Source organism: Acanthisitta chloris, unplaced genomic scaffold (genome assembly GCF_000695815.1).
Source record: "Acanthisitta chloris isolate BGI_N310 unplaced genomic scaffold, ASM69581v1 scaffold6903, whole genome shotgun sequence".
In the NCBI taxonomy this organism is placed as follows: domain Eukaryota; kingdom Metazoa; phylum Chordata; class Aves; order Passeriformes; family Acanthisittidae; genus Acanthisitta; species Acanthisitta chloris.
The window spans coordinates 1-14912 of NW_008665327.1; the positions used below are offsets into that span (position 1 = coordinate 1).

The window sequence follows — 14912 nt, forward strand, 5'->3', positions numbered from 1 at the left end:
GGGGCTGGCGGTGACCCTGAGGGAGGCCTCGCTCGGGCTGCCCGGCTGGAGCCCTGCGGTGCCGAGGGGGAGCGCGGATGGGGCTGTCTCCATGCTCGTTTCCTTCCCCAGGGGCAGAGCTGGACGTTGGATGGATGTAGTGGCTTTCGGACCTCGCGCCTGCACTGACGCGGTTAGAAAGGAAGACGCGTGAAGCGATGGTGTTGTGGTTTCTGGCTGTTCGCTATGGCCGGGGGGCCCAGCGAAGCTGCTGTCCCCCACTGTCCCTGGCTGCTCAGGTGGCTGAGAGCAGGGAACTGGACATCCCCCTGCTGCTGCTGAAGTTAAAGGGTAATTCATGCCGTTTCTGAAATAAAAGGATGAGCTAGCGAACTGTGCGCAGTCCTTCTGCCTCCTGAAACACAGAAGGTTTTTCCGAGTGTTCCTGGTAGGGCTGGAGTCTCTGTAAGGTGGATAATGCAGCTTTTCCTGAGAGTGGTGCGGAGTGGCATTTGGCTTGGCAGCAGTGAGGAGGAGGAGCTGGAGAGCAAATGGGCAGGAAGTCTTTTCTGCCTTTCAGCTGTCACCCTGCTGATGTGGGGCCTTGCCCTGCTGATAGGGGCAGGGATATCTTACACTTGGTCAAATCATTTCGACCCAGAGTGGTCGTCAGGATCCACTGTTTAAATCTTAACCCAGAAACACAACCATAAGCTCCTGTGTGACTCCCTGTCTGTCCTGCCACACAGCCACTGCTCTCAGGAACAGTCGAAACAAGTTAGGTCCTGTTCTAAATTGGGATGTAATTATAAGGAAGCTATATGTTTCCCAGTGGTTGTGGTTTTTATCTGGCCTAGGAAATTCATACAAATGGGCTATATCCCAGGTAATGTATGTCTTGCTGCTAAATGCAACAGGGAAAATGGAAAGCTAAGTTTAGGTATCCTTCCCAATTGTCATATAATCTTACAAATCTCTGTAGCTGTAGGAGCAAAAATTGCTGACAAAATGTTTTATGCTGCTGTTAGCACTTTTAGAGTTACCTTAATCCTGGCTCTGTGTACACATATTCTTCTTGTGTCTTAAAGAAAATGAAAAAAAAGTCTTGCAGATCAGAATCTTACGCTCCTCTTTGTCTCTCTCCTGCTTTCTTCCCACAGGAGTTTTAAGTAGTCCTTCCCTGGGATGTGAGGAATCAAAAAGAATTAAGCGAGACATATATGATTATGGGCTCGCTCAGTACTGCTTGCTGGTCCTCAGGCAAGACCACTCTCGGCTGCGTGGAGGTTGGGCTACTGCTGCCCAGCTAGCACAGATACTAAGGTGAAACAAAAAAAAAAAGCAAGCTAAGAAGTTTGCTGCTAGTTTTCTTTCTGTCCTTTCATCTCGCTCTCTTTCTTTTCAAGCTGTAATACATTGGCTCCCATCCAGAACAAGGCTCGTTGTGCAGGAAAGGCCAGGGTTAAAGTGCAGGGAGCAGTCAAGAGCAGAGGGGTCAGGCATGGCCTAATTGGTCCTGTTTAATTCATTTGCATTGTGTTCCATTGAACTGGGTAAACTGTGTGGTGGGAAGGGCGTTTTGTGTTGGCTTTACCTTTTTTTTTGGTGGACAAGACTCATCAGTGTAACTGTTCTTACCCAGTAATTGCTAATTTTGAACTATAGTTATTTTATAAAGTTTGTTTGCTTAGAGTTGATCTTGCAAAGATCTTCAGCCTGATTGACTCACAGCTTGGCTTGACTCATTTAAGTGTTTATTTAATATGCCTATTTTAAATGTCTATTTACATTTTTAAATATCTTAGCTGGCACACAGTTTGTACAGACTAGATAACCTGATGTATGATACTGTCAGAATGGTGTTATCAGATTCAATTCATAGGGAGTAAATAAGAAAACTTTAAACTCAAATCCCCAGTGATCCAATCTCAGTTTTAAACATCAGGAGAAATAATGCACTTTAAATTTTCCTCAAGTTGTGCTTGGTTTTGCCCTAACTAGGAAGCAAAATTCTAAGGCACAAAGTAATTAGACAACCATCTCTTATTTATGCCATATCTGCAGGATGAATTTTTAATGGAATTCCAGCAAGAGATGCAAGATTTATCACCAGAGCAGTGTGATACTTAGATCATCCCCTATAAGTTATTTCAGTTTGCAGAGAATACTGAAATTTATTTTAGCTGTAAAAATGTCCTTTTGTAACCAGATGAATCTCAGCTTCACGCCTAGAATTTGCTTTCCAAGGGCTTTGGTAAACAAAGCTTTACATGTGTGTGTGTTCCCCAAAAGCTAACAAAGCCTGGAGGAGGTGTCAGAAAGCAAAATTCTTACAAAGTTGGGAAGACTTTTGTTGCACTTGTATCAGTGCTAAGTGCAGGACTGACAGACTTCTCAGCTGTAAAACATGCAGTTTCTTGTAAAAAGTCTTCCAGAAACAATGGACGTGTTTGTGGTGAGTAAAAGAAGAGCTGAGATCTGAGGAACTGATTTCTAGCCACATCTCTTCCTCAGTTACAGAAAAGTCAAAGGTTTTGTGGTGAATAATATTTTTATACATATATCCGTTGCCTGATGTGCAGCCCCTTCATCACCACCAGCCTTCCTTTAGCAGCTCTTTGTCTTCCTTTCCAGTTTTGCCTTTTCTTTTCTTCTTTATGCCCATCAGAGCCCTTCCCTGGCATATGGAACAAGCCTGAACAGATCCTGTGAAGCTATAGGAGAAGGTGCCTTGGATATGTTTTAAATGCTGTAATAAGTAGTAATATGGTCTCCAGCCTGCCAGCGAATCCTCTCCCTTTGGAGCAGCCACCTTGGAGCCAGTCACAGCAGTTAGCTGTTGTTCAGGGTTGAATTGTCCCATGCCAATGAAGCATCTCTTCTCCGATGACGTGACATTCATTCAAAGCTGTTCAAACAGGCCCTTGACTATTCAGGTTGATTTTCTTCTTTTTTTTTTTTTTTCCCCTCTCTCTGTTTCAGTCATTGTTGTGTGGGGCTAGAGGTGAAAGAAGATCCTGAGGAATTTTACAAGAAATTTCTTCCTTCAGCTGTAGACAACCTGCTGGTTTTGGGAAAACGCTTGCAAGCGCGATTTATCCGAGCCATCAAGGTACTTAAATTTCATAGCTGAAAGAGCAGAGAACCTCTGTAAACTTTCCCAGGTCACGTATTGAATAAGTAGGATATTAGTCTAAGGACACTGTAGTATGAAAATTTTATTTTCCAGAAATTACAGTCGTTTTTCTTGTGCCTTGGAGCTTTGAAGTCTGTCATTGTGCAGCACTGGGTCTGTGATATGTGCAAAGCTGGTTTGTTACCGTAGGCCTGTTGAGAGAGTTTGGCCACTGCTTTTCACCAGTTGTAAAGGTAGAGGGAAGGAATGCAATTGTAAGTAGGATTGAAGAATTAGAGCAGTATAAGAGGGGGAAAAAAGCCTTACAAAAGGCACCATCCCAGTCACAGTAGTGTCTTAACTTTGCATATCATTAGTTCAGCCTTTGTAACCACTCAGTTCCCACTGCTTTTATTCAGCTTTACAAAAAATGGTTTAGGGAGTCTTAAGATTTTAAATCAGATTTGTTGGAAGTTTGCTGTGCCATAAAATTTCTGCTGTGAAATTGTAAAAAAAAAATTCCAAGAATGCTCACTGCTTTGGAACCTGCACATTGGGAATGCCAAAGGCAGACTTTGTGAATTCAGAGAGTCAAACACTTTCTCACATTTCCCTCCCTCTTTACAGAGAAGAAAGGTTTTGCCCAGCTACGTTCCCTCATGCCTGTGAGGCATTTTGAGCTCTAGAATAGGAAGAAAAAACCCCAACAAGTGAAACCCACGAGTAATTTAAATAACCAAGCTCATGGATTCTGACAGTTTCTTTTAAAATCCCATTTCCCCATATTATCTCATTTCTTGGCTCACTGGTTGCTTGCACTTAGTCAAAGTTTTCCTACCAAGTATTGTGACAGACACCACAAACAATCAGTTCTCAGAAAGAACCAGTGCAGTAATGTGTTTTCTGTTAGTCCAGTACTTGAGAAGTACATTTAGTGCTGAAGGAGGAAACTTCCTGAATGACATCCCAGGAGACTTGAGTCTTATCCACAATGTGTAATTTCCCCCACACTTTCTTATTATGTCTCAGCCTACATGCTGCTTGAGTCAGGCTTGTGGGCAAAGATTTCTTTTGAATGCAAATGCAGTCTTCATTGTAATTAGTACTTTGGCTTTTAAACTTTGTGGTCTCAGAGGTGACTGGGCACCCAGACTTGGTGCTTGCTCAGTGGAATTTTGGAAATACCACTCTACCAGTGGGGATTTGTAGTTTATTCTGCCCTCATTTGCTTTTTGTGCGAGTCTTTGAAGTCAAGGGAAGTACTGAAATAGCTTTCAGAGGCTGACATATTGCCAAAACACAGAACAGATAATATTACAGCTTGTCTTATTACTGATTTTGTATCTCTCCTTGTCAGTAAGGACCAAATACAAAGTTAAACCGTGACTGATGGCTGGGACTTGTAGCACAGATCTAGGAATAGGCTTTCCAGAGTTTCATGTGTGGAGACTCTATTAATGTGGGAGATATCAGGCCAAGTGCTTTATAACAACACTTGTCAGCCATGAAGTACTATCAAAAACCCCTTTGCTGTCCCTGACACCAAGATTCTTGATCTCCAGTGGCCTGTAGCTCACACCTGGAATAGACTCTAGACTGTGTATGTGCATTCACATGTTAAAACCTGAATTCTTACTGGTCATAGGAGAGGGCTGGAGGAGCTCTCCTGTGAAGACAGGCTGAGAGACCTGGAGAAGTCTCCAAGGAGACCTTATATGACCTTCCAGTACCTAAAGGGGGCTACAAAAAAGCTGGAGATGAACTTTTGACAAGGACATGCAGTGGCAGGACAAGGAGTGATGGCTTTAAACTGAAAGAGGTTTACATTAGGTACTGGGGGGAAGAAATTCTGTACTGTCAAGGTGGTAAAACACTGGCACAGGTTGCTCAGACAAGTTGTGGCTGTCTCATCCCTAGAAGTGTTGAAGACCAGGCTGGATGGGGGTTTGAGCAATCTGGACTAGCAGAAGGTGTCCCAGCCCATGGCAAGGGGATTGGAACTAGATGATCTTTAAGGTCCCTTCCAACCCAGACCAGTCTGTGATTGATTCTATGTTTTTTTCCAGTCCAGTGTTATCGCAGGCACCTAACATACTCTGTTTGGCAAACAGATCAAATTTCAGCTTAATACTGGTTTGGTGTTTGCTCCCAGACCTCCAACTAGGAGGTGCTTATGAAGCTTCACCATACCAGTTTTTAGGAACCTTTTCCATTTTAACTATATCCTTGGCCACTTTGTACCTTTTTTTCCCCCCTCTGCTCTTTAATTGTAAGTAACATATTTCCCACTGTGTGCATTAAATCTATGATGCATTTGTACTGAGCTATTATTTGTCTTCTTATCCTTCCTATGCTATCAATTATTTTTTAAGGACTAAACAAGACTTCTCTGTCCTTGTTATGTTTTTTTCACAAATGGATGCTTTTATTTTTTACTTTATTTTTATCTTCTTTATATCTTGATCTCTGACCTCAAAGGAGTCACAAGTTAGGGGTTTTTTTGACTGTTTCCTACAGTTTCACTGACCTTATTTGGGAATTTGGTGGAGTTTTGGCCTCCGAGTTCCTGAGGCATACAAACCTTCCCACCGCATCAAGCTGAGGTCCTTAGTGAAGAGACATACACATGTTTTTGCCTACTTCTCTTTTGTTTAGGATAAAGAAAAACAAGATTTTTTACGCTGGTTCCAAACAGTAACTGATGCCATCTGCTGGCTGTTCGGGGGGCACCTTCAACTAGCAGCGTGTGGTAAGGGAAATGTCAGCTCATAAAACACTTGAACGTTTATTTATGGCAACTACAGGTACCTTAAGCTAATCCCCACATAGCCTTGTAAACCGGAGTAGATGTTAAATCAATGTCTAACAGTAGTCAGCTCAACAGCAGTATCTAAAATAGAAAATATCCACTAAAAGGAAATACTCAAGAATTCCCCTTCTAGTCTTTCAGAAACAAAGGTTTAAAGTGTCTTCCTGTAATTTCCCTTTGTGATTCTATACCTCCAAAAAGGCAGATTTTTTTTTCCTCGATCTTTTCCTATATGTCATTAAAATATGCAGAAATTTGACCAGAGTACACTGCTGGCCTTGAAGAGTGGATAGAGTTGGAATCTGATTTCTGAAATTGTTGCCATGTCAGGAAATTTTACAAATATCAAACAAACTTCACTGTGCATTTCTGACCAAAATAATTAAATCAATGCTAGTCACACTGATTTAAAAAAAGCAGAATTTGGTCTTGTTTCTAGTATAGAACAAAAATATAAGGATCATAAAATGTGTAACTAAGAACACGCATGGTCAGAAAACTTACTGACTATGTAGACAGTGATACAGTGGGCTAAAAGAGAAGGTGCTTTAGTGACATCAGGACTTGCATTAAATAACCTGCTGTAACAAAGTGCCAAGGCTGAGGTCCTTATTTCTGAATATTATTGCCCCGGTGATAATTCCACTGTTGTAACGAGAAACTGTTGGTAGTGTAACATAAAAGGTCTTGAAGCTTTTATTCCATTGCAACATCAGTGCCTGAGGGATATCCAAAGGCAGAAAAAAGGGTTCTGCATGTTTTTTGGAATTTGAAGTAATTTATTTATCTCAGTAAGTTTCAGTGTAAAACTTATAAGTGAGGGAGTTTGTTCCAGAACCAGTATCTGATTTTACTTGCTGTGGCTTGTGTTCCACAATGAAGTTAATTTGTTTCATGATATTTTCAAGTCTGGTTCTGATTGCCTGATTTCTTGTTTGCTTGGTTCTCTTGCAGTACTGCAAAATGATCTCTTCCTGCGGTTGTTAATAACAGATGATGTTGAAACAGCAATTATAATGATGTCAGTTTTGCACAACATTTTGAGGATCAATAGGTTAGTTGTTTTTATATCATTGATCTTTCTGAATTACGAATTTAAAACTCAATTCATTACTGCTTAGTAAAGCAGAAGTTTTTCATATGTAAGAGTCGTTGTGGTTTAGTGTTGGTTTTTTTTTCCCTAGTTTTTGCTGTAGAAATAGAAAAAATGAAAAAGCTGTTTTTTCCTAATCTTGTTCAGTTGAGGGAATGGGAATTGGTAGATTGAAGGAGTAGTGCTACCCAGATCAGACTGCTGGTCCAGCTAGCTGGGCATGTTGGCTTGCTGTATGGCCTGACATATCTGAAAATAAGTCACTGTTGGAAAGCTCATGGTTTATAATTAACACTTCTGTTCTGTGCCCCTCCCCTTCTTTTTTTCTTTCTTTTTAAAGTTCTGTCTTGCTTCAAGTTGATAAGAAGACCCTTCACTCTGTTTTGGATGAACTTGTTTATAAGCTTTCATCTACCACCAATCCTGCTGTAGGAAGTGCTGCCACAAAGCTGCTGGTGGTGGTGGCCAGATTTAGCACACAGCTTGCGGAGTTACTCACAGCTCACTACAAAGGTTTGTAAATTGCTCAGCCTCCTCTTACATTCCATGGGGAAAGTACCAAGATGGAGGTTTCCGGTCTTGGTTCAATAACTATCCAGTTCAGGTAGAAACTGCAGTGCTGTGTTGCTTTGGGATTTTTTTTCCTTCTCCATTCTCTTTGTTTTCATTGCAATTTAAGGTACCACTCCTCTTTCTGTTTCCTGGATTTACTTTCTTCTGTGTGTTGAGGACTCTGCATGTGACAGCTTGTCTTTTAAAGCTGTTGTTTGTCACTTCCACCCTGATGGGCTTTACTTCTTCCTGTGTGATGTTCCCCATCTGTTTCCCTGTGCAGGTTGGCTGTTCAGGGATCCCAGCAGCAGGGTGCCTGTACTGGCCCAGTCAGAGCCCTGTGTCACACCTCTGCCTGTGCTGAGGCTCACTAGCCCAGAAGTATGAAAGCTTTACTGAAAGTGAACTTCTGACCCAGGCTGTTACAGGTCTGCTTACCTGATAGGTGCTGTTCTGTCACCCAGGAACTGTCTGGCTTTGATATCCAAGGAACTGGAATGAACTCTTTCCAAGAATTTATTAAATGAGTTTATAGTTTTGTCTTGATGCCTTTAGGTGAGGAGACTGAATATGTGTATAACTTGCTCTGTCATTCATTCTTTAATGAGGTGTCCCATTTAATGTTTCTGTCTCTAGCCTAGCAGGGAGCTCCAGGAAACCCCTTTGTCCTCTATCATGCCCATGGAGACTAAGAAAGAGGCTTTGAAGTTTGCCAGGTCTTTTATGTTCTGGATGTTATTGTTGGTCGAAACTGCTTGTGAGCAGCCTCAGTCCTCTGGGACAAGGTTAGTAAGAAGTGGGAATGGTAGACAAAAATGTCCAATTCCCATTTTTTACACTTGTGCTGACTACATTTTAGGTAGTACCAGCCAGATAAATTTCTGGACCAGGCAGGCAGCTTTGCCACCCTTTTGCCTACAGAATTGAGAGAGGAGGGATTTCTTTTGATATAAAATGTAGTGTGACTAAGGCTGGTATGACATTGTGAAATCTTGTGAAGCTGCTGTGATGATCTGGTCATCCCAGCTGTAGGTTGCTTCTTGGCTGAAGAGGTGCAGGTCTCCATCAAAGGGTTATGCTTTGTTTTGCTTTAGAATCACAGTATGCCACAGTCATTTGGAAAGTCTTTTCTTTGTGCATGTTTCCTGTTTCCACCAAGAAAAGAAAAATTGCTTATTTTCTCTACTTTTTTTTTTTATGAAGTTAGAATGTTAGTTTTCACTCAGGCTTTGGAATCTTTTAGATAGTTTGAGAAATAGCAGCAGCAAAGAAAGCATTACAGCGTTTCCATCATCTGGGCATCTCATTGGAGTCACTTGGCTTCACAGTAGCTCAGAGCCATTGCTAGTGTGAGGTGCTTCAGTGTAAGCTTTGGCAGTAAAGGCAGCCTGACACAAGAGAGGACATCACCTGAACCTCACATCTCCAAGACTAGCACTGTCTTTGCATCAGGTTTCCACGAGTGCTCAGTGTTTTTGTCTGCATGGGTTGACACGAGAGGCACATCCGAGGTACTCCCAGTCAGTAGCTGACAGGGGCAAGTGGCTGTGTAGTCTGTACAGCCACTGGTAAATGGTTGTGTCAGACCCACAGGACTTCTGTGAGAGAACTGCCTTGTGTAGCCTGAGTACTGCTTCGACAGGGCTCAGGCAGCCTCAGGGCACCCACTGACTGTTTAGAGTCTCAACTGTCTCTCTCCTCAGGTATTTTAACTGGTGCATGCAGTGCCACAGAGGTGCCATTTCCGTTTGCATGAAGGACTTGGTGCTCCATATCAATCTCCTGTAGGCATATAGAAGTGTTGGAGTTGCCCTGTGTAGGAATATGCTTATGGACAATGATTTGAAGATGAAAAAGTTACTTGTAGCTGCAGTTCTTCAGGATACTATCCAGACATGTGCCTGCTTCCTGCCCTCCTTCCTCTTCCCTCCAACTCCCTGCAGAACTCTCAGGCTCTGGGATCTGTCTGATACTAACCTTTTAGCATGTGTTACTGTCTACCTGGGTCCTGTGTTGCACAGCACAGGGAGAGTGTGTGTGTGTGTGTGTATGTGTTTGTGTGTGTGTGCTTTTTACTTAACTGTGAACCTGGAAAGCTGTTTTGTCTCATGGATTGGATGCACATGTACTCCCAGTTAGACTGTGCTATGTAAGTAAGACATGAAACAATTCCAGTTATAAATAAATAAATTTTACTATGAAAAATACTAAAGCAGTGCTAATAACACCTCTCATGTGGTGCTTTGAATTCTGTTAGTAGCTTGCACTAACTTACTGATAAGACACTGAAAGTATATTGATAATTTAGCTGTTAGTTATGTAGACACAATACTGACTCTGACATACAAAAAAAACTGTATAAGACTTCTCTGTGATGGTTGGAGCACCAGATACTCTTTGATAACATTCTGCATTGAATATTGATATATTTCAGTATCATCTGATACTGATGCTCAGAGATGGCTGATGGTGTTCAGCTCTAGTGTTCCTTTGCACACAGAAACAGATTTGATTTGTTGACCTGAAGTTTGTTACTTTGTAATCCTGAAAAGAAAATTTCACCTTAGTGGTATCACTTCCTTCTTTTTCTCTTAGGATTAAAAGAGCTTTTAAGTAAACAGTGGACTGGCAAAGGATTTGATAGGGAGCTGAATCAGCTCCTGGACCTGCTGTATTTGGAACAATCCAGTGGACAAGAAGTGCAGGTGATGAAGTTTAATGAGACTTTTCTATGTGAATCCTAGTTACATGTGATTTGTATATGTTTAGAATAGATTTACTCCATCGCTTTGACGACACTTTTCAAAGCCTGTGCTATTATTTCACTATGTTAATGGATTTTTAAATTTCCTAGTTATTTTTTTCCTTTTTTTGAAAACATCAAGGAATTCCTCAGTGATTAAGATACGGGATTCTGACTTGAGGGACTGACTTTCTGTTGCAGATTCACCATAGATTTCTTTACAAATTTAGGGGGGAAAAGATTAATATTTTTGCTAACTCTAAACCAAAAATAACTATCTGCTGTCTCACATCAGTGTTACAAATTTAGATCTCTGAATTCTAGGCAGCATTCACATAGAATTAAGTCATACAGAGAAAATGTGCAGTAAGAACACCACCTGGGCTGTGTTCCCAATAGATGACATGTGTTTTATGAGCTTCTTAAAAATTTTTTACATGGATGTTTCTCAGAGACAGTACTTTAAAGGCAATCAAAGTTAGGTTTGTAGAGACCTGCCTTCATCTTCAACAGCACAGGATGTTTTGTGTTTGGGTTGCTTTGTGGCGTTTTTAAATCCATTTAAGAATGGAATTTTTTTTCATGTTTGGATTTCAGTGACTTCTGATCATGCTGCAAATGTAACATTTTTTTCCTGCTGCTAATGCTCCAAACTCGTCTTTCTATCCTCTCTAGTGTGGGTATTTTGATTGAATCAACTTCTGGCATATCAAATGCTTCAGGTGTTTTTCAAAGACAAATCTCTAGCATTGCTTAATGCAGCTAATATATATTTGTGCTGTAGGTTCATTTGTTTACCATAGAGAGCATCAATACAGGTGATCAGATTAGCTGCCTTGGGGTTCCTGATAATAACTGTCTTGTGAGACCTTAAATTCCCCAAGCTGTACAAATACTGGATTCGATGCATTTGAAAACTGATGTCTTTTGGCCAAATGTTGAGATTGTGCAAATATGCAACTAGTAATAAAGTGGTTTTATATGTATAGAAAATATACTACCAACTGCTTTATTAATTTCAGAAGCAGCATCAAGCAGCTTGTATAATCCAGGCTGCATGGAAGGGATTTCAGACAAGGAAGAGGCTGAAAAAGCTACCCCGAGCAGTGATCACTTTGCAGAGAAGCTTCAGGTAAACAGTATGGCTTTGTGAAAAACAGCAAAGGGGAGAATCTAGTAAGAAGGTTTGGGTTGGATTTTCTCAGATCACAGTGTGACAGGAGAAATATAGGTCACCTAATCCAATGTCCTGTTTGAAGAAGGCCCAGCCTCAAAATAGGATCTGACTGTTGAGGGCCATATCGAGTTCTGAGGTCTCCAAGGATGGAGATCCCATCATCTCACTTGATCTCTTTCTTGGTGCTGGATGATTTGCCTTGTGAGAACTCTTTCATTGCAGCCAGTGGGAATTTTCTTGTTGCACTCTTTGCCATTGCCTCTTGTCCTTCTTCTGAGCATCTCCAAGAGTCTGGTTCTGTCTGCTCTAAAACACTTCCTTTAAGTAGCAGAAGACAGGTTTGCCTTCCTTTAGGCTAAACAAACCTCACCTGTCCTTGTGTATCTTCTATTCCATAGCCCTAATTGTCTCTGTTTAGACAGTCTCTATCTCTCCCATTTGTCAGTGTCTGTCTTCTACTGGGGGTCCCTGTAGAGTGTGACCAGTATTCCAGGTGTGCCCTCAAGAATGCTGAGTAAAGGCAAATAATCTTGTTTGACCTGCTGCCTCTGCTTTTGCTAGTGCAAGCCACTACATCATAGCCTTTGTTACTGCAAGGGCACACTACTGGCTCGTGTTCAGCCTGTCACCCCACCAGGAACTCCGGGAGCTGCTGTCTGGGTAGTCAGTGCCCAACTGTACTGGTTCATGAGGTTATTTTGTACCAGGTGGAGAACTTCCCGTTTGAACTTCATGTGGTTTCTGTTGACCCATTTTCTCTGTGTGTGTAAGTTTCTCTAAGTGTCAGCCCTGCCCTGCATGGGAGACTGTGATCACAGCCTTGATAAAGTCAAGAGAAATGACATCCACTGCTCTCCCTTCATCCACAGAGCCAGTCATCTCATCACAGAATGCAATCAAGCTGGTCAAACATGATTTGCCTGTGATAAATCTATGCTGGCTATTCCCATTCACCTTCCTGTCCTTCCTGGAGATAGTTTCCCTGAGAACTTGTTCTTATGTCCCAGAACCTAAGTTTGGGCTGACCAAATGTTCCTTCATCTTGAAGATGCCTTTTTCCAGTCAGCTGCTATTTCTGAAACATAAAGGTAATGTAATGCCAATATGAGCTGTTTCACTGCAGATTCTTTTAGCAGAAACATCCAAACAATGTGCTTTTCCAGCAGTACCAAACTGCTACTTCTGGTGCCAAAAGCTCCAACTGTCCCTTTCCCAGCTGCCAGACTTCTCCAGGAAAAAAACTTACTTCTGTGATGCTTTTATGTTTTCTGTGTAAAAATTTGTGGCATATGGAAAACTGAAAATGTGGAACACTGTTGCATGGGATTGCACTAAATAGCACTAGATGATGTTCTGGTGGTAGAACAGTTAACTGAACTTGACACAAAATGGCACTATAAATTAAATGTGGAGCTCTCCTGGAGTTTCCAGAGACCAGAGTGCTGCAGAAACCAAGGCCCACAGTGCTCGCTCAGTGTAGTGCTTGCAAGACTTGTTCTTCATTAATTTTTGAAATCTTTGACTCTCAGAAGTGGAGTCACTTCAGTGGCCTAGAAACAGTATCCTCTGACTTGGAGCAGTGCAGAAGAATGAAGTTATGTAAATAATGCTTGTCTCACTTGGAGTAAGATTTCAGCAGTGATGTTGGCACGTGTTAGGCTAACTTTTGCAGAAATTTAGTGTGAATTTAACATGGATTAAGGCATCTAAATAAGTTCAGACTCCAGGGGTTTTTTTCAAACTTTTTTTTTTTTGCACATGTTGAGTATTAACCGTGTCAAAACTAGATCTTAGCAATCAACTAGTCACACTGCATTGTGACCAAGGTGATAGAAGGCAAACAGTTATGATTTGTTGCCTAGACTGGCATTAAGAAGATATGGAACTGTCAAAGGTGTAATCTTTAAATTCTGAAAGATTTGCAGGGGCAAGAAGTGTGTCTATTGAGGGCCACTAGTCACTGCAGCTTTTGCGCTACAATCAGACATCCTTGTCACTCCTCTTTACTCCCCCATGCACTTCAAGCCAATATTCCTGCCCTCATCAGGCACCTTGCAAGCCTGCAAACCAAACTTACAGCCCAGAAAATTTGTGTGATGAGCTAAGCTTAACATGGCAAAGCAGAAGGGAAAGGGCAGTGAGGCCCGCAGCAGCCAACAAGCAGCTTCACTCCCTTGTGTCGTGCTTTCAATACTGTAAGCAGCAGTGTGTGCCTCTTAAGTAGTTCTTGAGTCATTTAAATGGACTTTTGAAAGTGTTTGTTTAATATTGAGAGGAATGGAAACTTATTAATACCCTTACAGTTGTGTGTTCATGGCTCAGTCAGTCCCAGTGTACTGAGCAAATACAGCAACTGTAGAGCTCCAGTGTTGGTTTTGTCTGTCTAGGTCAAAACTGCTGTTAGCATTATGCTGAAAAACAGTGTTTGGAATACTGTAAACATGACTTCAGAAGAGCTTTCAAGAAGAGTTTTTAACAGTCAGGGTCTGGTTATAGTCACAGATTTATTTTAGGACAAGCGTGGTTATATACTGCTGAGGTTGAAACTCCAAACTTGGCTCACCTGCAGCTGCAGTGGAAGATCTTAAACTCTGCAAGTTATAAACGTCTGAAACTCTGTGGTTTTACAGCGAATTCAGAAATTCTCAGAGAATATTAAAGCCTGTAACCTCTCCTTGAAGTTAGTTCACTTACATAGCGAATTGTAGGACTGTTAGAATGGAAATAATTTGTATTAATCATGCATCAAAAATGGAACCATTGTATTTATATAAAGGGATGATCAGAGTGCCATGAACTGCAGAAGGAAGCATAGATCTTACTCTGTGTGTGTTTTACCTCTGTTCAGAGGCATTTCCCTGTCAGTGTGGTCTTGTGCAAGCAAAATACATCTTATCATTAGGAGGAACAGAGAATGAAGAAGAGCATGTGTTTTGCAGACTACACAGGAAAGAATCAGTATCAAAGAAACATTTAAATACCTGACAGACACTACTGGTATTTTCACAGATGCACATCTGAGAAGTTCGCAGAGCATTCTTGTAGTTTTCAGCCTATCAGTGAATTTTTATCAGTGAAGCTAATAAAAATTTATAGGAAAAATACTAATAGTTTTATCAAGAAAATGTCATCAAAAGGCCTGTTTGATTCTGTGATTTCATTCACCTTAGAAATATATAATATGTGCCTGGAGTGAAAATGCAAAGATTTACAGCTCTGATTTGCAGAAATGTGTGGGCTGAAAACCTCTAGTTTCACTGAGACCATTCTGATGTAATGACATATTCATGATCTGTCTCTGTAGGTAGGTGTGTGGGCACTCTTCAGGTCTGTATTACACTGGTGAAAGGATTATGGTTTATCAGATTCTGGTGGAGGCTTTTATCAGTTAGGGTTAGATCTTTAAATCCAAAGCATCTCTTTTACACAACAGCTTCTGTCCCA

General features: G+C 41.3%; 1 protein-coding gene across 1 annotated transcript in view; it reads left to right on the forward strand.

The window, feature by feature from the left end:
* Nucleotides 1-197: 197 nt before the first annotated feature.
* The window catches only part of IQCB1 (IQ motif containing B1), a 19678-nt gene continuing 4963 nt past the window's right edge, over nucleotides 198-14912 (forward strand). The window contains exons 1-8 of the mRNA XM_009071696.1: nucleotides 198-330; nucleotides 1140-1302; nucleotides 2962-3091; nucleotides 5750-5843; nucleotides 6858-6957; nucleotides 7337-7509; nucleotides 10144-10253; nucleotides 11314-11423. Coding sequence (XP_009069944.1) covers nucleotides 198-330; nucleotides 1140-1302; nucleotides 2962-3091; nucleotides 5750-5843; nucleotides 6858-6957; nucleotides 7337-7509; nucleotides 10144-10253; nucleotides 11314-11423 — 1013 coding nt within the window. The remainder of the gene's footprint in view (nucleotides 331-1139; nucleotides 1303-2961; nucleotides 3092-5749; nucleotides 5844-6857; nucleotides 6958-7336; nucleotides 7510-10143; nucleotides 10254-11313; nucleotides 11424-14912) is intronic.